General features: G+C 41.0%; 1 protein-coding gene across 10 annotated transcripts in view; it reads right to left on the bottom strand.

The window, feature by feature from the left end:
* The window catches only part of CCSER2 (coiled-coil serine rich protein 2), a 235,106-nt gene that overhangs the window by 79,019 nt on the left and 131,014 nt on the right, over positions 1–25,073 (bottom strand). For 8 of the 10 annotated variants that reach the window (XM_036355913.1, XM_036355912.1, XM_036355914.1 and 5 more), the window contains one exon: positions 10,248–10,443. The exons of 1 other annotated variant lie outside the window; for it this stretch is intronic. In XM_036355913.1, the coding sequence (XP_036211806.1) occupies positions 10,248–10,443 (196 nt within the window). Of the gene's footprint in view, positions 1–4,636; positions 5,155–10,247; positions 10,444–25,073 lie in introns of those variants that run through there. One more of the 10 variants, XM_036355918.1, reaches the window with a different exon arrangement.

The following is a 25,073-nucleotide window of genomic DNA, read 5'->3' as shown; positions in this document are numbered from 1 at the left end:
TGGCCAGCCTGAAAACAGCCATCTGCCACTCACCCAGGATGGCCACACCCTCATGGGATGAGGGTCCCCGCTGGGGGACTTGGACAGCCTGCAAACAGCCATCAGACCCTCCCCCAGACTGGCCAGGCACCCAATCAGGAACCCCCCACCATGAAGGAGGAGTGGCCGGCCTGAAAACGGCCCTCAGCCCCTCATCCAGGATGGCCCGGCACTCCAGTGGGGACTCCCACCTTGAAGGGGCTGTGGCCAGCCTATAAACAGCCATCAGCCCCTCACCCAGGCTGGCCAGGCACCCCAGCGGGGACCCCCACCCTGAAGGGGTTGTGGCCAGCATGATAACGGCCCTCAGCCTCTCACCCAGGCTGGCCAGGCACCCCAGCAAAACCCCCACCCTGATCCAGGACACCCTCCAGGGCAAACCAGCTGGTCCCCACCCATGCACCAGGCTGCTATCCTATCTAATAATAGAGAAACATGGTAATTAACCATAACTTCGCTACCCTTCCCATTGGCTAATCAGCAAGATATGCAAATTAACTGCCAGCCAAGATGGCGGCCGGCAGCCAGGCAGCTGAAGCGAACATGAACATAAGGCTTGCTTACTCCAATGATGGAGGAAGTCAACGTTCCCCACCTGCAGCAGCTCAGCTCTGACCTCCGGATGAAACAATGTTGCAAATATAGAACCTAAACAAACCCCAGAAACCTGCTTTCAGCCAGCGCGGCCTCAGAGCTTAGAGAGGCCAGTGATGGCAACAGAGTTTCAATTATAGAATCTAAACAAACCCAGGTACCTGCTTTCAGCCAGCAACGGCCTCAGAGCTGGAGCCTGCTCTCAGCTCCAGTGACAGCTATAGAAGGTAAATTAATCCCAGAATAAAAAAAAAGAAAAAGAAAAAAGGACAGGCTGGGAGCTTCAGTTGCCCACCAGCCTGAAAACAGCCCTCAGCCCCTCACCCAGACTGGCCAGGCACCCCAATGGGGACCCCCACCCTGAAGGAGGTGTGACCAGCTGCAAACAGCCATCATCCCATCATCCAGGCTGGCCAGGCACCCCAGTGGGGACCCCCACCCTGAAGGGTGTGTGACCAGCTGCAAACAGCCATCATCCCCTCATCCAGACTGGCCAGGCACCCAAGCAGGACCCCCACCCTGAAGGGGGTGTGACCAGCTGCAAACAGCCATCATCCCCTCATCCAGACTGGCCAGGCACCCAAGCAGGACCCCCACCCTGAAGGGGGTGTGACCAGCTGCAAACAGCCATCATCCCCTCATCCAGGCTGGCGAGGCACCCAAGCGGGACCCCCACCCTGATCCGGAATACCCTTCAGGGCAAACCAGCTGGCCCCCACCCATGCATCAGGCATCTATCCTATATAGTAAACGGGTAATATGGAAACTGACCCTAACAGCAGAAGGACTGGGGATGACTGTTTAGGCCTGCTCCCCGCTGGCAAGTGGACATCCCCCAAGGGCTGCCGGGATGCCAGAGGGATGTCTGATTGCCATCTTAGGCCCAATCCCCTGGGTAGCGGGCCTAAGTCAGCAGGTGTTCATCCCTTGAGGGGTCCCAGACTGCGAGAGGGCACAGGCCAGGCTGAGGGACCCCCCATCCCCCCCGAGTGCACAAATTTTTGTGCACCGGGCCTCTAGTCCTATATAATGAAAGGCTAATATGCAAATTGACCCTAACAGCAGAACGACTGTGAATGACTGGTCACTATGACACACACTGACCACCAGGGGGCAGACGCTCAATGCAGGAGCTGCCCTCTGGTGGTCAGTGTGCTCCCAGAGGGGTAGCTCTGCTCAGCCACAAGCCAGGCTGACGGCTGCCAGCACAGCAGTGGTGGTGGGAGCCCCACCTTCCTGCTCAGCAGCGCTAAGGATGTCTGACTGCAGCTTAGGCCTGGTCCCTGCTGGCAAGTGGACATCCCCTGAAGGCTCCACGGGCTGCCAGAGGGATGTCTGTCTCCAGCTTAGGCCCAGTCCCCTGGGGAGCGGGCTTAAGCCAGCAGATGGTCATCCCCAGAGGGGTCCCAGACTGTGAGAGGGCAAGGCCCGGCTGAGGGACGCTCCCGAATGCACAAATTTTTGTGCACCGGGCCTCTAGTCCTAGATAATAAAGAGATAATATGCAAACTGACCGTCATGCCCTCACACAAGATGGCCTCCCCCATGTGGCCACGCCCTCGCACAAGATGGCTGCCCCCATGTAGTCACAATTTGGCCATCCCCATGTCATCACAAGATGGCTGCCACAAGGTGGTCAGCAGGGGAGGGCAGCTGTGGGCAATCAGGACAGCAGGGCATGGCAGCTGGTGGTGACCGGGCCTGCAGGGGAGGGCAGTTGAGGGCAACCAGGCCAGCAGGGCAGAGCCATTAGGGGAGACCAGGCCTGCAGGGGAGGGCAGTTGGGGTCAATCAGGCCGGCAGGGGAGCAGTTAGGCATTGATCAGGCTGGCAGGGGAATGGTTAGTGGGTGATCAGGCTGGCAGGCAAAAGCGGTTAGGGGCTCCAGACAGGCAGGCAGGCGAGCGGTTGGGAGTCAGCAGTCCCGTATTGTGAGAGGGATGTTAGGCTCACAGGCATTGGGCCTAAACCAGCAGTCGGACATCCCCTGAGGAGTCCCAAATTGGAGAGGGTGCAGGCTGGGCTGAGGGATACCCTCCCTCCTCCCCCCCCCCCCGCCAGCACGAATTTCATGCACAGGCCTCTAGTGATATTATAAAAGCAAACAGGGAAAATAATACAAATAAATGACAGGGAAAATAATGGGCATGACCACTTTGGAAAACTGTTTTGCAGTATCTACTAAAGCTGAATATCTACATACCTTCTGGTATCATGGGTATATACCCAACAAAAATGCATAAGATATATTCACCAAAAGACATACTAGAATATTGTAGCAGCACTATTTATAATAACCACAAACTAGAAAACTGCTCAAATGCCTATCAACTGGAGAACAAAAGAAATAAATTATGGTATATTCCCATCATATATTATAGTACTCTATAACTATGAGAATGAATCCAAAAAATGGATGACTCACAAATATGTTGAGCAAAAGAAGCCAGATTTTTAAAAGAACATATATTATTTCATTCATATAAAGTTCAAACACAGGTAAACAGCTCTGTGTTCTCAGAAAGCAAGTAGTCACCATTAGAAATGGAGGGTGCTCACCGGAGGGAGCGTCTGCTCCAGGATATGTTGTGTTCTGGTGCTTGCTGGGTGCTGGCGACCTGGGTATGTTTGGTTTGTAAAAATTCACTGAGATAGACCTTTTGAATGGTACCCTTTTCTATATGCATATTACACTTCAAATGTTTGAAAAGGGGTCTAGAGAATTAAAGTAAGGAGACAAAACACTAGTAAAAAAATTACATTTTCTATATATCCCATGTTCTTCAGATCGGGATCAACATTCTTATTCAAAATTACCTGAATATAGGCAATACAATATGAGAAGTACTAAGCTAAATATTTCCAAAGTCCTGGGTTTAAAATATATTCTGCATTAATATGCAACTGGGTGACCTTGAGAAATGCATTTAAATCTTGGAGTATCACTTTTCTGACCATTAAAACAGTATTACCTGCTGTCCACAGTGTTGCTGAGATGAAGAAAATAACATACATGAAAGTGTTGTTTAAACTATAAAGTAACCCTGAACTGTGTATAACAAAAACAAAAAAATAGATCAAAGTCTAAATACAATGGTTTATAATTTTTAAATTTTGTGTGCAATAAGAATTTTGTTCAACATCTTAAACAGAGTTCTATTTAACAAAGCAAAGATCTCATTGCTCTGTGTTTGTCTGAGGGGATGAAGGACAATCATAAAGAGAGTGCTGGAGGCTGCCTCCATATTCTCCCCTCCCTATTGTCCCCCAAGGTATCTTCTAGAATGCCACTGTGTGCCGGCTTTGGGGTCATACAGACTGAAGTAAAATGTCCTGGTTTTATCACTAATTAGCTTTCTGAGCCTCAACTTCTTCAACTCTAAGAGGAAACCAGTATCACCTACTTTTCAAGGGCTGGAGATAATGTATATTTTAGAATCTAGAACAATGCCTGGTATGTAATGTATGACCACTACATAAGTTGTACATAGACAACTCTGTAAGACACACACATGAGAAAGAGCACTAAACTTCAACTGTTTCCAAAGCAATTAAATATAACAACTTTAATCTAAAACTTTGATGTCAGTAATAGCTTCCTAAATATTATGACTTAAGCTATTCCCTCTGCTAATCATTTTGCACAAATCCCTTCAAGCAATATGTCTGAAATAACAATTGGGTCAACCTGACCATGTCACTCATCTGGCTCACTACTGCCTGCAGAATAATGTCCACGCTCCTTTAGGGGCACACAGGCCCTTCACAATCTACTCTAACCTTACCTATCACTCCTGCCTCCTCTCTAAAACCCAATATATTATCCATATCCAATTATTAGCTGATCTTTGAACAGGACACATACTTTTCAATAACCTTTTATTTTCCCCTAAACAGTAAATACACATGGTAGAAAAATCAGAAATTAGAAAATGTAGATTTTTAAAAAAGACATCACTATGGTCAGTGTAATAAGGCATTAAAAATAATAAAGGCACCTAGATTTAAAAGAGAAAAAATGTTTTTATTTGCAAACGACTTGATTGTCTAGACAGAAAATCCAGCGGGATCTACAAAAAGCTACTGGAACAAATAAGCAAAATCCGCCAGTTTGTAAAATCAATACATAAGATCAACCGTATCGCTAAACACTAACAACAAATAATTGGAAATAAAAATGTATAAGAAAATCTCATGAAAATAGCACCAAAAATATACAATCCTTAGGGGTAAGTCTGCCAACCATGGAAGAGTCACGTGCCCTGCCCTCCAGGAGGTGGAGCGTGCCTCCCCTGCTTCTGGGGGGATGTACACGGTGACTTCCTTCCCAAGAGAAGAGCATGTGAAGAAGGAAGCAGAGGAGAAACCTGAAGAACACGATCTGTGCCAGGTGATGGTGTTTTGCATCAACAGTGATATTCATGTTGCTTGTCTGTACCCTTGATGTGATGTGATGAGAGATGTTGTGATGAGCATGGCGCTTTATCTCTCTGGTCATCCTCCCAAAATCAACAAACCCATCTAATCATGAGAAAAGCATCGTATTAATCCCTACTGAGCGACAGTCTTCAAAACACTTGACAGTTCTCCTCAAAACTATCAAGATCATCAAACACAGGGACAGCTGAGAAATGGTCCATCCAGAGGAGCCTCAGGAGACCTGCCACGTGCTGGCCCCTCCCGTGACGAGCTACCCATGTGCATGATCAGATAAAATCCTGAGCCGTGACCCAATCAAGTTTCATGAGGAAGCAGTCACACAACTAAAGTAATGTTTATGAGATTTTTCTCTATATTTTAAAAAGGTTTTTTTTTATTAGAAATATGTTTATCTTCTCTTTCTCTTAAACCTATACTAAAATGATAAAGAAATTTTTAAAAAATATATAAACTTTAGTAAGTGATTTAGCAGGACTGGAGGAAGACACAACTAGAGTGTGTGCATACGAAAAATATGGACAAAATGTGCCCTGCAAAACCCCAAAGACGGTCAATATGTGAGATATAGAAAAGGTAAGCACATGACTTGCCTGGGTTAAATATGTGGGAACTGGACCTAGAGATTACTATGCGAAGTGAAATAAGCCAATTAGAGAAAGACATACATCACATGATCTCACTTATATGTGGAATCTAATGAACAAAATAAACTGAGGAACAGAACCTGGGTATGGATGCATGGAACAAAATAACAGATTTCAGTGAGGGGAGGGGGTGGGAGGGGACAGAAAGAGATTAACCAAAGAACATATATGTATAACCCATGGACACAAATGATAGTATGGGGAAGGCCTGGGATGGGGGTGGGATCTGGGTGAAGGGGGACCAAAAGGGAGATAATGGGGGATATCTGTATTACTGTCAACAATTTTTTTAAATGTGGGAACTGATTGGAAGTCTGCATAAGACAAGAAATACTCCCAGTGTTCTGCCTCAATTCCAAGCTAAAATATCAGAGGTTTTTATCTCCGGAGAAACTAAAGTAACCTCAGCAGGAAAAACTTTCCACATAGTCTGGGTACTGAGGGACATCAGTACCCATCCATCACTGTACAATAAAGCCAGCTGGCTTACCAGACAGCTCACATACAGCCATCAATCAACTTTTTAGCTCCTCACTCTTAAATATAAATAAACAACAAAGAATTATTTATTTGAAGAAAGATTCTAAAAGAAATAGAATACAAAATAAAGAACAAAATAACCATTTAGAAAGAGATAATGCAGGTAACCTAAGAAATCTTAACAAAATGTAATAAAAACACAGAACTTAATATACCTATGACACCACTGTAATTAACTAGTTATTAATACTAGTAATAGGAAAGGAGCAAAGGAGAGGCCAGACGTTGTAGGATGTCCCCTGTAAAACACTGGGTGAAGAGGACTGGACAAAGGTAAGAGAGATGCATGACCAGGGATTCGGGATGACTAGGGAAGGTGCTCTCTGTCCGTCACACCTGGAAACAAAGGCCACTGGCCACCGCAGGGCATGGAGATTTGGGACCTGAATTACCTGAACAAAGAAAGTCACTCTTGTGCTTGCAGGACCCACGGGGCTCTTGTTGTGAGGGCTCACTTGCCTGCATGTGGCCCACACCAGTGTGAACCTCCCACAATGGACTAATGGTTGCAGCCAGCCTGATGCTGTATGGACCCAGGTCCAACATGGAGAGGAAAGTCGGTAGACTGGCTTTACTTCTAGCTCTACTGAAACCCCAGCTTCACTCCATCTATGACTGGACTAAGGAAAATAGGACTTTGGAAACCCAGGAATGTAATTCCACAGAAAGGAAGCTTTCTACTGGATCACACCCTTCCGCGGGAGGCCTCTGGAAATGCCTATTCCAGCAGTCCCCCAAGAACTGCATCAATAACAGTTCCTGACAAAACAAGAATTGAATAGTATGAAGAAGGATGGTGCACAATAAAGAGTTCTTGGATACTGAAAATATAACTCCCAAAATAAGTAATTCAACAGAAATAGAGAACTGGAATATGAAGTTGTATAAATATACTGGAAAACATAATCAAACCCAAAGAAATGAAAAATATGAAAGAAAAAATAAAAGACTGAGAAACAATTTAGAAGTTCTGGTTTGCGATTACCAAGAATACCAGAAAGATACAGAAAAAAAAAAAAACAGGGTAAAACAAAAAATCACAGAAATGACTTAAAATTTCACCCTGCATAACTCTCCATAGAGTCCACTAATTACCCAAGTGTTAAGTGGAAAACAAGTAAGTGCAATAAAACTCAAATCCCAACACATTCCTGTGAGCTTCAGAATGCCAGGAATAAAGATTAAAATGCTGGAAGTAAAAGATTTAAAAACTCTTCCAGAAATTAAAAACAGGCAAATACAATTTAAATGGATCAGAATTTAGTACTTTTCTCAGTAGCTAAACTGGATCCTAGAAAAGCAATACACTCAGATTTTAAGGGAAAACTCACTTGCATCCAGCCAAACTGTTACTTTCAAGCAAATAAGAATATAAGAGATTTTCAGTAATGCAGTAATTAAAAATATTTAGCATCCATTTGACCTCCCTTAGGAAGTAAATGAAGGATATGCTCTAGGGTAGTAAGGGAGTAACCTAAGCCAGAAGAAGGTCACCCAGGAAGTGAGTGGGCCCAGCCCCTGCGAACAAGAGGGAGTCGCTGCAAGGAGCCCTGGAGAAGCTTCTGACAGTTCGGATGGCAAAAGGCTGACAGAGGTGGGGGAGGCACAGAGACTGTTTTCACTAAGCCTCTGATACTGTGTGAATGTTTTCAGACCGTATATATTTATCACCCTAAACTTTTTTTAAATTTAGTAATATTAAAAGGGAAAAAAATTAAGAGGCAGTTATATGAAATCTTGGACTTATCCAGCTTTTAATATCTATTAGCATTTTGGGGAAATTTAAACATGCCCTAAAAAGATTTTGCAATTTTCTTCTCATAATTTTGTTGTCACTGTGTAAACAAAGAGTCAATTTGATCAATGTGTACTATCTAAAATTTCAGAGGTCATAATGGCACAAAGCCATTAAGAGATTCCATTTTTCATAAAGTGTCGCAAAAAAGAGTTTTCTATTTTTATGGTCCTTATTCACTTATTCTCTAAATTACCTAACTTCTCTCCTAATAGAGGTAACCTGGTCTTATTAGCTAATATTTGATCAGGCTTCATGTTTCAGAACAATAAACCCAGACACAAAAGAAGGTGTGTGGAATAGCTCGCCCACTGGCTGACTCGAAGGAGACACTGAACATAGTTTAGCTATTTCCCAGCCTTTCTACGACCTCTTTCCTTTGACTCTAAAGCTCCTGATCAGAAATCTTCTCTCCAGACTGGCAAGCAGAGAAATACTATAAACTCGTCTACTTCTATAACAGTTAAACTACCTTCTAAGCTCTATGTCTGTATATTTCAAACTTGAAATCCTTTCTGTCTTGAAAGGAGTCCAAGAATGGGATCTCTGCAAAGGATCCTCCACGTGCTCACTCCAGCCTTAGCACAGAAAGGTCCAATCTCTATAAGCATGGAGAAGAGGAGTTCAGGAAATCCATACCCAAATAATATAAAATAATTTACGTAACTGTATCAGAATACCTTTACTAATCATCATTGCTGACATAGCAGAGTCATATTTCACTTCTGAGCATATGGCTTGAGCTTGGTTTTATTACCATCATAAGCTCTAAAACTTGGTCCCTGCTCAGAATTAGCTAGAACACACAACCCTGAGGAAGATGAGAAAATAAGTTGAGCAAGCAAGCCAGAATGTTCTTTCTCAACATTAATTTAAGCAAAATTTGACTAGTCTATAAAAGACAAATGTAGATTTAAAACTAAACAAAAGATATCCACATTTTGAAATTAGTGTTTTATTCCTAAGTTTTCTGCTATGCATCTGACCTTGTCTCTTAAGTGTTATATGTTCAAACCAAAAAAATGCTATTGAATCAGTAGCCAGATTCAAACATCAGCTCACCCCGTGTCTTTTGAGAAGTCACATCACTGTTATGAGTCTAGATTTTCTCAAATAAAAAAATAAGATGGAGAAAGATTAAACTTGAAGGTTTCAAACAAAACTACAATTATATGATTACTAGAGGCCCAGTGCACGAATTCGTGCATGGGTGGGGTCCGTCAATGGGGGCCAATCAGGCTGGGCTAGCCGGGGGGAAGGGAAGTGGGCAGTTGGCTGGCTGGCCCCACCCCTGATCAGGGTAGGGGGGCTGAACGAGAGCGGGACTGGTCAGGGGGAGGGGCTGCGGGCAATTGGATGGCCAGCCCCACTCCCAATCGGGGTGTGGGGCCGATCGGGAGCCGGGCCAGCCTGGGGGAGGGACTGCGGGATGTTGCGGGGGGCCCCAATCGGGCCACAGTGCACGTCATAGCAACCGGTCGTTCTGGTCGTTCCGGTCGCTTGGCTTCCATATATATATATATATATATATATATATATATATATATATATATATAAAAACTGCTCTTTCTTATTCCCATTTAGCCGAAATTAGTAGCAGTCACTGATGACTGAAAGCCTACCATATTTCAGGTATTAAATCTCTCAATTTACAACTACTGTTTCTAATTCTCTCAGTAACCTTACAGTGCAGGTACTATAAAAATGAGGAAAAAGAAGCAGAGAGATTGGCTTATCCAATATTACACAGCTCATAAATGTTGGGGACTGTATGGAGACCATATATAAATTCATATATTTTTTCCTTCCACAAAAATTTCTATTGTGCACTATTTAAAAAAAATATTTTTAATATATTTTTATTGATTTCAGAGAGGAAAGGAGAGGGAGAGAGAAACAGAAACATCAATGATTAAGAGACTCATTAATCGTCTGCCTCCTGCATTGCCCCCAATGGGGATCAAGCTTGAAACCCAGACATATGCTCTGACCAGAAATCAAACTGTGACCTTCTGGTTGATAGGTCAACCAGAAGCACTGAGGCACACCAGCTGGGCTATTAAGTACTATTTATAAGTATTATTTTTATAGAAACCTAAATAGACATTAAAAACCCAATTTAAAAATTTTAAAGTAATGTTAATACATCTTGCAACTCAAATATCAAAAGTCAAAAATGTTCATTATAAACTCACCTGATGCAGCAGACGTTTCAGTTTGAGTAACTGAGTTTTTACAGCAGTACAATCCTGGACCATGTGCCGGAGGGTCATCTCATCCAGTATCACTGTATTTTCAGGTACATCTATAAACATTCTCTGAGCCTGGAAAAAGGGGGTCCCTCCATAGCTTTCAAAATGACCCAAAGGAGATTCTCTGTAGGGAGAGCCTCTAGAAGGAGAAATTGGAGGCAAAAGATATGCAACACAAATTTCAGAAAAAAATAAAGGTAATAACATTATTGCAATGAATATTATAATTGATTTATCATTATCACAAAGCCTCTGACTTTTACTCACCTCAGACCCTGAATATGTCTAAAAAGTGCAATCAGTTCTAGTTGCATTGCTGTTCCTTTTGTGTATTTTACACATTGGCTGAATAAACCTTATTCCTTAGGAATATGAATAGAAACAAAAATCTTGGGGGAAAGACTTTGGCTGGAAAAAATATACTTATTTTTCTTTTTCCTGTACCGACTGCCTGCTTTTTATGTTGACTTTAATTGGCCTCTTCAACATCACTTTTTTTTTTTTAGCCCCATAACACTACAGGACTCCTATTTCTTGAAAGTCCCAGTAGACAGTTAAGTTTTACACTGTTAACAAATCATCTTTTCCAATAAAGATTAACACGTTAAGCACCATGTCAGTCTCTGGTGACTGACACTATACTTTCCGTCCAGACCTCATCAGTCACTGGTGCTGCTAGCATATTGGTGAAATCGGCTATCGTGGGCTAAAAGGAAAGGAAGACAAAACAGGCTTGGCGCTTAACGTCTTAAATAAGATTTTTAAAATCTTGTTTCCTAATCTTAAACTACATTTTAAAAATCCACTGTAAAAAAAAATTAAATTTTCCTTTAGTTTCATACAATACACACAATGAATAATTTAGAATTTTTTTGTTTGAACATTTAAGACTAGGGATAATGTGTTTTATGGGTGTAAAAAAACAATGTTTTAATCAGAAGTCATAGCTACAGCAATTTAAAAAGTACTGCATTCACATTACACATAATTCCAGTTGGTTCTTATGTTAAGACAAAAACATGCTGGAAAAAAATGTTCTTTCCAAAATACTCTAATGGCTATGTTTTATCATGATTAAAGTTAAATTCATGATGCATTAAATTTGCAAAACGCACAATGCATTGATTTTCAACCACATTAAAAAGTAGAAATACGATGGCGGCGGTATAGGCAGACGCTTCCCAGGTCGTGTCCCTGAGCAAATGGAGTGAGCAGCTGAAACTAGTAACATCCACCCCGAATTGGCGAAATTCCTCAGCTGGCGAGACGGTTTACAGCCGGGAAGAGCAGAACTCCCCTGGAAAGGTAAAAAAACCAGGGATTTGGGCAGGAAAGTTTGCCAGACCTCTGAGCCCAGAGAGTCGGAGGGAGACCGCGTGGCAGACAGCCGCGTCCCTTGGGACAGGCACAGCCCCTGACGGGGGAAAGGAGAACCGCGGGATTCCTGGCGCTGCCGGGGGAATTGAGAGCTCGGTCTGTGATCACAGAGGACTGAGCCTAAAGGGGGCAGCCTGAAGAGCTGACCAGACCATGCAGTCCCGGTAAGAGAAGAAGCTTACAGAAACCAAGCCTTCCCCGTTTCCGCGGCCGGCGTTTGTTTGTTTGTTTTCACTGAACCCTGTTCATGGGACATTTCGGATACAGACACTCACCTGTGCTGAAGAGAGGGAGAGTGTGCGGGAGAGTGGAATCTGGGGAGAGACTGAGGAGAGAAGGGGGGCCAGGAGAGGTGGCAGCGAATTGAGTGCTGAGCCACCCCTGAGCCCAGGGCTGAGGCAGCCATTCTCTCCGGAGAGTGAGACTCCTCCCCCCAGCCCCCAGGCAAGGAGCACAGCCACACCCAGATTCCACCCTGTAGGAGATCAAGGATTAAAATAACCTGATCAGTCCCTGGGAGTTAACAGGGTCTGGCCTATAGAGGGATTTTCAATCCCAGCAACAACACAGCACTGGTAACCCTTACGCAGCCAGCTCTGGGCAGTGAACTTCCACTGGACAGAGAGGCCCTGTAGCCTCAGAGGCCATCCCCAGAACACTGCCACCCAGAGGCTGACCCACAAACTGACTCTTTGCTAAACACAAAATAAGGCAGTCTGGGAAACAAATGCGGCTTGCTTTAAAATAAGGACTGTGGTTTACAACACAGAGGAACAGTGTATCGCAGGGAAACTCAACACTCTCCTGAATACCTGGCAGGTCTAAGGCGAGCCACACTGAAAAATAGAAGAACCGAAGGACCTTCACTACTGCAATATTTTTTTTTTTTCTTTTTTCACCTTTTAACTAAGAAACCAATTTTTTTTCTTTTTTTTTCTTTTTTTTTTTTTCTTTTCCTCTTCTTCTTTTTTTTTTTTCTTCTTTTTTCCATCACCTGATTTTACCCTTTTAATTACTACCTTCTTATTTTTAACCAGTATTATTACTGCTACCATTTTACCATTTTTTTTAAAGTGCCATTTTATTTTCTCTTTATTTTATTTTGGGATTAGTGTTCTCCATTCTATTTTCATCGTTATATTATTGGTTGTTTCTAGTTTGCATTTATCTCCAGGGAGCTGTTGCTGGAATTTGTTGGGATTAATGGCTGTTCTATAGGAGTATTCTCCTCATATAAAAAGTCTCTTCCCCTCTTCCACTTCATTCTCTCTATTCGCTCTTTTTTTTTCTTTTCCTTTCTTTTCTCGCTTTTACTTTCCCCCCTCCTTTTTCCCACTTTCATTTTTGCACTCCTTTTTTTGGTCCCTAATTTTCTTTTCTTTTTTCTCTTTTCTCTTTTTCTCTTCCTTCTTCCTTATCCCCTAATTCTCTTAATTCAGGTGGTCACCTTTATTTGGGGTTATTAATATCGTGAATATATCTGTGTATAGTGCCTGGTACGTGGTGCCTTGTTGTGTTGTATTTTGTGCCTTTAAATCAACACAGCAGATCCAAGCAACAGCAACCTCCTGAGCACCACACCCTCTGCTGAGGAACAGCAGCTGTACGTGAAACCTCACCCCACCAGCCAGAAGAGCCACCACAGCTGTGAACAGCACCCACCAGAGGAGTTGCTGCCAACTGAAGAGCAGCTGCTACCGCAACCGCCCGAAGAGCAACCGCAGACCAAGGAGTCACTGCCACCAAGGGAGCAGCCACTGAACGACTCAACGTCTAGATATGTCAGTGAGATCAAACATGGGTAGACAAAGAAACCCCCAAAGGAAAGAGAAGGAGGACTCTCCAGGAAAGCAGCTAAGTAATACAGAGGCATGCAACATGACAGAAAAAGAATTCAGAATAAGGGTCCTAGAGTGCATAAACCGGATGGAGGAAAAAATCGACAACCTCAGCAAGAAGCAAGAAGAAACAGATGAAAAAATCGATAACATATGGAAGAAGCTAGAAGAAACAGATGAAAAAATCGATAACATATGGAAGAAGCTAGAAGAAACAGATGAAAAAATCAACAACTTAAGTAAGACCCAAGAAGATATAAAGAGTGATATAGCTGCAATGAAAAACTCCATTGAAAGTATCAACAGTAGACTAGGAGAAGCGGAGGACCGAATTAGTGATTTAGAAGACAAGGAAGCAAAACACACCCAAAACGTACTGCAATTGGAGAAAAAAATGAAAAGACAGGAGGAGAGCCTAAGGGAGCTTTGGGACAACATGAAACGAAACAACATACGAATAATAGGGGTACCAGAACAACAGAAGGATGAACAAGGATTAGAAAACCTATTAGAAGAAATAATATCAGAAAACTTCCCTGAGGTGGGGAAGAAAAAAGTCACACAAGCCCAGAGAGTCCCAAACAAGGTGAACCCAAAAAGACCCACCCCAAGACACATCATAATTACCATGGCAAATGTTCAGGACAAAGAGAGAATCTTACAGGCTGCAAGAGAGAGACGGAAAGTTACATACAAGGGATCTCCCATTAGACTGTCAAATGATTTCTCAACAGAAACACATCAGGCCAGAAAAGAATGGACGGAAATTTACAAAGTGATGCAAAGCAAAGGACTGAATCCAAGAATACTCTATCCAGCAAGGCTATCATTCAAACTTGAAGGGGAAATAAGAAGCTTCACAGACAAAAAAAGGCTAAGGGAGTTTATCACCACCAAGCCAGCAATGCAAGGAATGCTAAAGGGACTGGTATAAAAATAAGAAATAAAAAGCTCAGAAAGAAAACAGCCACACAAAAACAGAAATGCCTACAAACAAGTACCTTTCAATAATAACTTTAAACGTAAACGGACTAAATGCTCCAAACAAAAGACATCGAGTGGCTGAATGGATAAAAAAACATGACCCATACATCTGCTGTCTACAAGAAACCCACCTCATTAGAAGGGACTCACACAGACTGAAAGTGAAAGGATGGAAAAATATCTTTCAGGCAAATGGAAAGGAAAAGAAAGCTGGGGTAGCAATACTTATATCGGACAAAATAGACCTCAAAGTGAAGGCCATAACAAGAGATAAGGAAGGCCACTTCATAATACTAAAGGGATCAATACAACAAGAAGATATAATCCTGGTAAACATATATGCACCCAATGCAGGAGCACCCAAATTCATAAAAAAACTCCTGGAAGATATCAAAGGAGACATCGACAACAATACAATCATAGTTGGGGACTTTAATACACCACTGACAGCACTGGATAAGTCCTCTAGACAAATAATCAGCAAAGATACAGCAATCCTAAATGACTCACTAGATCAGATGGACTTAATAGACATCTTCAGAACACTTCACCCGAAAGCCAGGGAATATACATTCTACTCAAATGCTCATAGGACATATTCAAAAATAGACCATATATTGGGTCACAAGCAAAGTATCCCCAAATTCAAGAAAATTGAAATCATAAAAAGCGTCTTCGCAGACCACGATGGCATAATATTAGAAATAAACTACAATAAAAACAACCCAAAATACTCAAACACCTGGAAGCTGAATAGCATGCTATTAAATATTGATTGGGTTACCAATGAAATCAAAGAAGAAATTCGAAACATCCTGGAAACTAATGACAATGAAAACACAACAATCCAAAACCTATGGGACACAATGAAAGCAGTCCTGAGAGGGAAGTTTATAGCTCTACAGGCCTATCTCAACAAATAAGAAAAAATGGTAGTAAATCATCTAACTCTACAACTCAAAGAATTAGAAAGAGAGCAACAAGAAAACCCCAGAGTGAGCAGAAGGAAGGAGATAATAAAGATTAGAGCAGAAATAAATGACATAGAGACCAAAAAAACAATACAGAAAATCAATGAAACCAAGAGCTGGTTCTTTGAAAGGATAAACAAGATTGAAAAACCTCTAGCCAGACTCACCAAGAAGCAAAGAGAGAGGACCCAAATAAACAAAATCAGAAACGATAGAGGCGAAATAACAACAGACCCCACAGAAATACAAATGATTGTTAAAAAATACTATGGACAGCTCTACTCCAACAAACTAGACAACCTGGAGGAAATGGACAAATTCCTAGAAAAATACAACATTCCAAAACTCAATCAGGAAGAATCTAAAAATCTCAACAGGCCAATAACTATGGAAGAAATTGAAGCAGTCATCAAAAAGCTTCCAGCAAACAAAAGCCCAGGACCAGACGGCTTCACAGGGGAGTTTTACCAAACATTCAAGGAAGAACTAAAACCTATTCTCCTCAGACTACTACAAAAAATTCAAGAGGAAGGAACACTTCCAAGCTCATTCTATGAAGCCAGCATCACCCTAATACCAAAACCCGGTAAAGACAACACAATGAAAGAGAATTACAGGCCAATATCGCTTATGAACATAGATGCCAAAATCCTCAACAAAATCTTAGCAAATCGGATCCAGCAGTACATCAGAAAGATCATACACCATGACCAAGTAGGATTTATCCCAGGGATGCAAGGATGGTACAATATCCGCAAATCAATAAACGTGATACATCACATAAACAAATTGAAAGAAAAAAACCACATGGTCATATCAATTGATGCAGAAAAAGCATTTGACAAAATTCAACACCCATTTTTGATAAAAGCTCTCAGCAAGGTGGGAGTAGAAGGATCATACCTCAACATAATAAAAGCCATATATGACAGGCCCACAGCCAACATCATACTCAATGGACAAAAACTAACACCATTTCCCCTAAGAACAGGAACAAGACAGGGATGCCCCCTCTCACCACTCCTGTTCAACATAGTACTGGAAGTGTTAGCCATTGCAATTCGGCAAGAAGAAGAAATAAAAGGCATCCAAATTGGAAAAGAGGAAGTAAAACTGTCCTTATTTGCAGACGACATGATATTATACATACAAAACCCTAGAGACTCCATCAAAAAGCTACTGGACTTAATACATGAATTTGGCAATGTAGCAGGATACAAAATTAACCCCAAGAAATCCGAGGCATTTCTATACACCAATAGTGAACTTTCAGAAAGAGAGATTATAAAAACAATCCCGTTTACCATCGCACCAAAAAAATTAAGCTACCTAGGAATAAACTTAACTAAAGAGGTAAAAGACCTCTACTCAGAAAACTACAGGACGTTGAAAAAAGATATAGAGGAAGACATAAACAGATGGAAGAACATACCGTGTTCATGGATTGGTAGAATCAACATCATTAAAATGTCCATACTACCCAAAGCAATCTATAAATTCAACGCACTTCCCATTAAAATACCAACGGCATACTTCAGAGATCTAGAACGAACTCTCCAAAAATTCATCTGGAATAAAAAAAGACCTCGAATAGCTGCAGCAATCCTGAAAAAGACCAAAGTAGGTGGGATCTCAATACCAGATATCAAGATGTATTACAAAGCCACTGTTCTCAAAACTGCCTGGTACTGGCACAAGAATAGGCATATAGATCAATGGAATAGAATAGAGAGCCCAGAAATCGGCCCAAACCAATATGCTCAATTAATATTTGACAAAGGAGGCAAGAACATACAATGGAGCCAAGATAGTCTCTTCAATAAATGGTGCTGGGAAAATTGGACAGATATATGCAAGAAAATGAAACTAGACCACCAACTTACACCATACACAAAAATAAACTCAAAATGGATAAAGGACTTAAATGTACGACAGGAAACTATAAAAATTCTAGAAGAATCCAAAGGCAACAAAATCTCAGACATATGCCGAAGCAATTTCTTCACTGATACAGCTCCTAGGGCACTTGAAACGAAAGAGAAAATGAACAAATGGGACTACATCAAAATAAAAAGCTTCTGCACAGCAAAAGAAACCATCAACAAAACAACGAGAAAACCCACTGTGTGGGAAAACATATTTGCCAATGTCATATCCGATAAGGGCCTAATCTCCAAAATTTATAGGGAACTCATACAACTTAACAAAAGGAAGATAAACAATCCAATCAAAAAATGGGCAAAGGACCTAAATAGACACCTTTCAAAAGAGGACATTCAGAAAGCCAAGAGACATATGAAAACATGCTCAAAGTCACTAATCATCCGAGAGATGCAAATCAAAACAACAATGAGGTACCATCTCACACCTGTCAGACTGGCTATCATCAACAAATCAACAAACGACAAGTGCTGGAGAGGATGTGGAGAAAAAGGAACACTTGTGCACTGCTGGTGGGAATGCAGACTGGTGCAGCCACTATGGAAGACAGTATGGAGTTTCCTTAAAAAACTGAAAATGGAACTCCCATTTGACCCTGTGATCCCACTTCTAGGAATATATCCCAAGAAACCAGAAACACCAATCAGAAAGGATATATGCACCCCTATGTTCATAGCAGCACAATTCACCATAGCTAAGATCTGGAAACAGCCTAAGTGCCCATCAGTAGATGAATGGATTAGAAAACTGTGGTACATCTACACGATGGAATACTATGCTGCTCTAAAAAGGAAGGAACTCTTACCATTTGCAACGTCATGGATGGAACTGGAGAGCATTATGCTAAGTGAAATAAGCCAGTCAATGAAGGAAAAATACCACATGATCTCACTCATTCATGGATAATAGAGACCATTATAAACTTTTGTACAATAATAGATACAGAGGCAGAGCTGCCTCAAACAGATTGTCAAACTGCAGCAGGAAGGCCGGGGAGGGTTGCGGGGCAGGAGGTAGGGGGGTAAGAGATCAACTAAAGGACTTGTATGCATGCATAGAAGCATAACCAGTGGACATAAGACATTGGGGGATAGGGGAGGCTAGGGGACTGTCTAGGGCGGGGGGATAAAATGGACACATATGTAATACCCTTTGTAATACTTTAAGCAATAAAAAAAAATAAATTAAAAAAAAAATAAAATAAAAAAATAAAATAAAAATAAAAAAAAAAAAAAAAGTAGAAATACGATTTCTGCTAAAATTTTCTAGCTTTGAACAAATATTCCCAAATCTCTAAATTCTCAAATATTTAATATGAGCTCTGTTTTCACAATATTATTTTCCTCTGAAACTACTTCAGGCCTTATTTTTCTTTTAAACATGCCCTACTGGGTGTGGCGACAAGAAGGTGCCAAGAGGCCAGGCAGAGTTAAGGCAATGCAACTGTGTATCTTGAGTGGGCTTCTGTCAGGGAGACAGATGGGCCTGTGCTCAACCCTTGGGCTGCATGACAGGGAAGCAGATCCAAGTTCCCCAGTGAGTTCAGCGAGCCCCGTGCTAGGAAGAAAAGGAAGTGACCGCCTTCCTACAGGTTACAGGCGCACCTGTAACCTGGTTTAAACAGACTACAAACCACTGGCTAGGTCTGGGAGGCAGAGTGCAGGTCCATGGGCAAAGGAAGAGCTACTCAGAGCAGAGACATTCCAGCTGCATACTGGAGGCAGACCAGCCTCTGGATTCCAGAGGCCCGTCCACCAGATGTCAAATTGCCAAGCATCAGTCAAATTGCTAAGGGCCAGGCAGGGACAATGACTGCCATTGGCTGCACCAGAGAACCTCCAGGGAGGGAATGAGACCAGCACACCAAGTGGCCAACTTGACAACATGGAGCAAAATCCAGCGGGCTCCACTAACAGCAGATCCAAAGGGTGAACACAGTAGGCACTAAAACCTATGGAGGCGAACACTTTTTAATTTTAATATTTTCTTTACTTTTTCTTTTATATTTCATTTAAAATATTCGTTTCCTCTCTTTTCACTTTTGTCAGCATTGTAATTGGCTAGTTATTAATATTAATAGGATTGGGGCAAAGGGTCTGCCGGACATGATAAGCATGGTCATCTGGGCAGCTTCACCTGGGAGCTGCAACTCTGCACTTCCCAGGGAACCACTGGCCCAATCCCTGCAAATCACAGGGGAAGGGGCCCAACAAAGGGGAAGATGGATGCTTGCACAGTGAAGGCGAGGCGAGGTAGGGACAGTACTTGCCTGTCAGGCTAACCTGGAACAAATATAACTGGTTAGGGTTGGAGCCACTGCAAGCCTGTGAAAATCTGGAATACATAATTCGCAGACAAAGGAATTCTTTCTCTTGTTCCTCTTGCTTCACTCTTGCTTCCTTGCACTCACCTGTGCTCCTTCCATAACCATGTGGCCCTGGGAGCTGCATGGCCCATAGCCAAGCAAACCCCACATGCAATGGAGTGTAGCTGGGAATACAAGCTAACCTAGTGAGATGCGGGACTGAACTGTGCAAATGCAGTGAAACTCTGGGCAACGGCTTTAATCCCAGTTCCACTAAAGACAAAGCTAGATATCTTCCATGGCAAGAGAGAGGGAGATGGGACCTTGGAACACAGGGGTCTAATTCAACCAAAATCATGCTTTTTTTGATACCTCATCCTCCTGTGGGGGCCTCAAGATATTCTTATTCCCATGGCACCCAAAGAAGGCCAATTCCACTCAATAACAAGTGGGGACACGGAGACCACCCCACCAATAAAACTTTAATATCTCTATTTCTCTTTTTCCTTTCCTTATTCTACTTTTTCCTTCTCTTTTCTTTTTTTTCCTTTTTTATTTTTCATTTATTACTTTCCTATTCTATATTTTATTTTATTCATTATTATTACTTTTTAACACTTATCTCATTTAATATTTTTTTACTTTTCTTTTTTACTCTTATTCTTTTTCTTTTCTTTTCTTTTCTTTCATATTCCGTTCTTTTGTTTCTTTTTTCTTTTCTAATTCTTTGGTCTCTTGTCTTTCTGTATTGTTTTTTCCTCCTAATTATTCTTGGTTTTGTGGTTGTTGGCTTGTTGTTTCTTGTTGTTTTCAGCTTGGCTTGCTTTGTCTTGTTCTGTTCTGTCAGCACCTGTGTAACAGTTGTTATGATGTGGTTGGGGTTGAGCTCACAGTCATCCAGCCCACGAGCTAAGCCCACCCATGAACAGACAACAGCAGTTGAGACACAATTATAATAGGAGGGTCCACATAATCCACATGGTACATTCCTCGAGCATCTTACTCAGAAGATTAAGAAGACAACATGAACTCATACAACTTAACAAAAGGAAGATAAACAATCCAATAAAAAAATGGGCAAAGGATCTAAATAGATACTTTTCGAAAGAGGACATACAGAAGGGCAAGAGACACATGAAAATGTGCTCAAAGTCACTAATCATCTGAGAGATGCAAATCAAAACGGCAATAAGGTACCATCTCACACCTGTCAGAATGGCTATCATCAACAAATCAACAAACTACAAGTGCTGGAGAGGATGCGGAGAACAAGGAACCCTCTTGCACTGCTGGTGGGAATGCAGACTGGTGCAGCCACTGTGGAAGACAGTATGGCGTTTCCTCAAAAAATTAAAAACGGAACTCCCATTTGACCCAGTGATCCCACTTCTAGGAATATATCCGAAGAAATCAGAAACATCAATCAGAAAGGATATATGCAACTCTATGTTCATAGCAGCACCATTTGCAATAGCTAAGATTTGGAAACAGCCTAAGTGCCCATCAGCAGATGAGTGGATTAAAAAACTGTGGTACATCTACACAATGGAATACTACGAAGTGGTAAAAAGAAGGAACTCTTACCATTAGCAACAGCATGGATGGACCTGGAGAGCATCATGCTAAGTGCAATAAGCCAGTCAGAGAAAGGTAAATATCACATGATCTCACTCATTTGTGGAATATAATGAACAACATAAACTGATGAACAAAAATAGAGCCAGAGGGAAAAAATAATATCTTAAGAACATAATAGAAGTAATCCTGTTATTTGCAGATTTTTAATATTTCCTACAATCTTTGTAATATCATACTAGTACAGTTTTGGTAATATTATACTTAAAATCCCTTTTTTCTTGAAATATTAATGTTTATTGCATGTAATATTATATTTAAGATCATTTTTCTTGAGATAAAAATTAAAAATAAAAAGATTAAAAAAAGAATAAGACTACACAACTGGCTTGCACAAGACAACCACTACAGAAGGCTACCCCATGAAGACTGGGAGTCATAGCAGCCCTATCCATACATAGAAACAAACACAAAGAAACAGCAAAAATGGGGAAATAAAGAAACAGGTCCCAAATGAAAGAACAAAAGGAATTTACAGAAAAAGAGTTAAATGAAATGGAAGCAAGCAATTTACTAGTAACAGAGTATAAAGTAATTGTTTTAAAAATGTTCAACAGCATGACAAATAACATAGAAACCATGGTAAACAACTACTTGGAAATGAAGAATAACATATCTGAAATAAAGAATATCCTGGAAGACATAAACAGTAGGTTAGAAGAAGCAGAGTATCAAATAAGTGAATTAGAAGACAACGTAGGAAAAAAATCAATCAGAGCAGCAAGACTCTGGAGGACTTTAAGGGAGAGATCAACAGCAATACAGTCATAGTAGGGGACTTTATCACCCCACTGATATCACTGGATAGATCTTCCAGACAAAAAAAAATCAACAAGAAAATGGCAACCTTAAATGACACACTAGATCTGATGGATTTAGTTGATATTTACAGAACATTTCACCCCAAAGCTGCAGAATATATATTCTTCTTAAGTGCACATAGGACAGTCTCAAAGATAGACTACATGTTAGGACACAAAACAAGTCATAACAAATTCAAGAAGATTAAAATCATATCAAACATCTTCTTGAAGCACAATGGCATGAAACTATAAATCAACTACAGCAAAAATCAAAAAACAAAAAAAACCACCTCAAAAACATTCAAACACATGGAGGCTAAATAGTAAACAACAAATCGGTTACCAATGAGATCAAGGAAGAAATCAAAATCACCCTGGAAACAGATGAAAATGAACACACAACCCAAAATCTACAGGACACAGTGAAAGCAATACTGAGGGGAAAACTTCATAGCGTTACAGGCCTACCTCAAGAAACAAGAAAAATCTCAAATAAACAATATAATGCTATAACTAAAAGTCCTAGAAAAAGAACAACAGGAAAAGCCCAGAGAAAGTAGAATGAAGGAAATCATAAAGATTAGAGCAGAAATAACTGGCATAGAGACCAAAGGAAAAAAAATACAATATAAAAGATCAATGAAACCAAGAATTGGTTCTTTGAAAAGATAAATAAGATTAATAAACCTTTAGCCAGATTCATCAAGAAACAGAGAAAGAGGACCCAAATTAAGTCAGAAATAAAAGTCATAACAACTGACATCACAGAAATACAAAGGATTTTAAGAAAATACTATGAACAATTATATGCTAACAAATTGGACAACCTGAGTAAAATGGACAAATTCCTAAAAACATACAATATTCCAAAACTCAATCAAGAAGAATCAGAAAACTGGAATAAACTGATAATTAATGAAATTGAGTCAGTAATCAAAAAAACTCCCAGCAAACAAAAATCCTGGACTGCATGGCTGCACAGGCGAGTTTTTCAGACATTCAAAGAAAAACTAACACTTATCCTCAAACTATTCCAAAAAATTCAAGAGGAATACTTCCAAGCTGTTTATACGAGGCCAACATTATCCTAATTCCAAAACCAAACAAAGACACTACAAAGAGAGAAAATTACAGGTCATTATCCCTGATAAACACAGATGCCAAAATCCTCAACAAGATATTATTAAATCGGATCCAGCAATACATGAAAAACATCATACATCATGACCAAGTAGGATTTATTCTGAGGATTCAAGGCTGGTATAATATTCACAAATCAATAAATATGATACATCACATAATCAAAATGAAGGATCAAAATCACATGATCCTATCAATAGACACAGAAAAGGCATTCAACAAAATCCAGTCCCATTTATAATAAAAACTTCATTGGATAGGCTTAAAGAAAAGTGAAGTCACATGTTAAAGTACTTGGAACAAAGCCTGATGCATAGTAGATGTTAAATAAAAACCAACTACTATTGTATTATTACCAATAATTTCCAACTTCTTTAAGTTGAAAATGTTTTCTAACATAAATGTCAAAAGAATACTATTAGGCCATATACCCTTCAGCTATCTTCTCCGATTGGTAAATGTTGACACACTTTTCTTTTCTTTTCTTTTTTATATATTTTATTGATTTTTTTTACAGAGAGGAAGGGAGAGGGATAGAAAGTTAGAAACATCGATGAGAGAGAAACATCGATCAGCCGCCTCCTGCACGCCCCGCACTGGGGATGTGTCCGCAACCAAGGTACATGCCCTTGACCAGAATTGAACCTGGGACCCTTCAGTCCGCAGGCCGACGCTCTATCCACTGAGCCAAACCGGTCAGGGCGACACACTTTTCTTTACATCAAGTTGGAAATAACAGAATACCTCACTAGAGGACCATTTGAACTCTTCTATGGGAAACAAGAGTGTAATTGAGAAGGCAAAAGTGTGTAATGGAGAAAGCAAGAGGCAGAAGAAGACAAAGATAGCAAATATATATCAGATGTTATTTTCAGAAAATAAAATGGCGCTATGGACACAAGAGAGGGAAAAAACAGAACAGAGAGATTTTGACATTTCACATTCTGAGAAGATGATGCTCACACCTGAGAAGTGGACCTCTGAATTGGAATGGGTGGTTCAATCACTTTCCAAGAGTACAAGCACAGATCCAGGGATGAAGACATAAACAAGATGAAAACAATGAACCTGAGACAAAAGAGGATTAGTAGACACAGCACCTCATATTGAGATGACAGGCACAGCCCTGGCCGGGTGGCCCCACTCATTGGAGCATTGTTCCATCCATCAAAAGGGTGTGGGTTCAATTCCCAGTTAGGGCACATACCTAAGTTGTGGGTTCAATCCCAGGTTGGGGGGCACAAAGGAGGCAACCTATTGATGTTTCTCTTTTTTTCTTTCTCTTTCCCTCATTCTCTCCCTTCCTCCCTCCCTCTCGCTCTCTCATTCTCTCTCTCTCTCTCTCTCTCTCTCTCTCTCTCTCTCTCTCTCCCTCTCTCTGAATCAATAAATACAACATGATCTCACCCACATGTGGAATCTAATGAGCAAAATAAACTGTTGAACAAAATAGATCCAGAGACATAGAAATATGGAACAGACTGATGAATCTCAGGGGGAAGGTAGGGGTAGGAAAGGCAGGGGTGGGAGGGAAGAGATCAACCAAGGAACTTGTATGCATAACCCATGGTCACAGACAATAGGGTGATGGAGGCCTGGGGAGTGGCACAGAGGCGAGCTATAAGGGGTCAATGGGGGGAAAAGGGGACCTATGTAACACTTTCAAGAATAAAGATTTTTTTTTTTAAAAAAAAGAAATGCTATTTGAGAAAAAAAAATAAAAATATCCTTGATGAGGATTAAAAAAGATGACAGGCACACATTTGTACTTTTAT

Source organism: Myotis myotis, unplaced genomic scaffold (assembly GCF_014108235.1).
Source record: "Myotis myotis isolate mMyoMyo1 unplaced genomic scaffold, mMyoMyo1.p scaffold_m19_p_24, whole genome shotgun sequence".
Classification (NCBI taxonomy): Eukaryota; Metazoa; Chordata; class Mammalia; order Chiroptera; family Vespertilionidae; genus Myotis; species Myotis myotis.
Note: the sequence above shows the minus strand (reverse complement) of the source record. Positions and strands in the feature narration are given on the sequence as shown.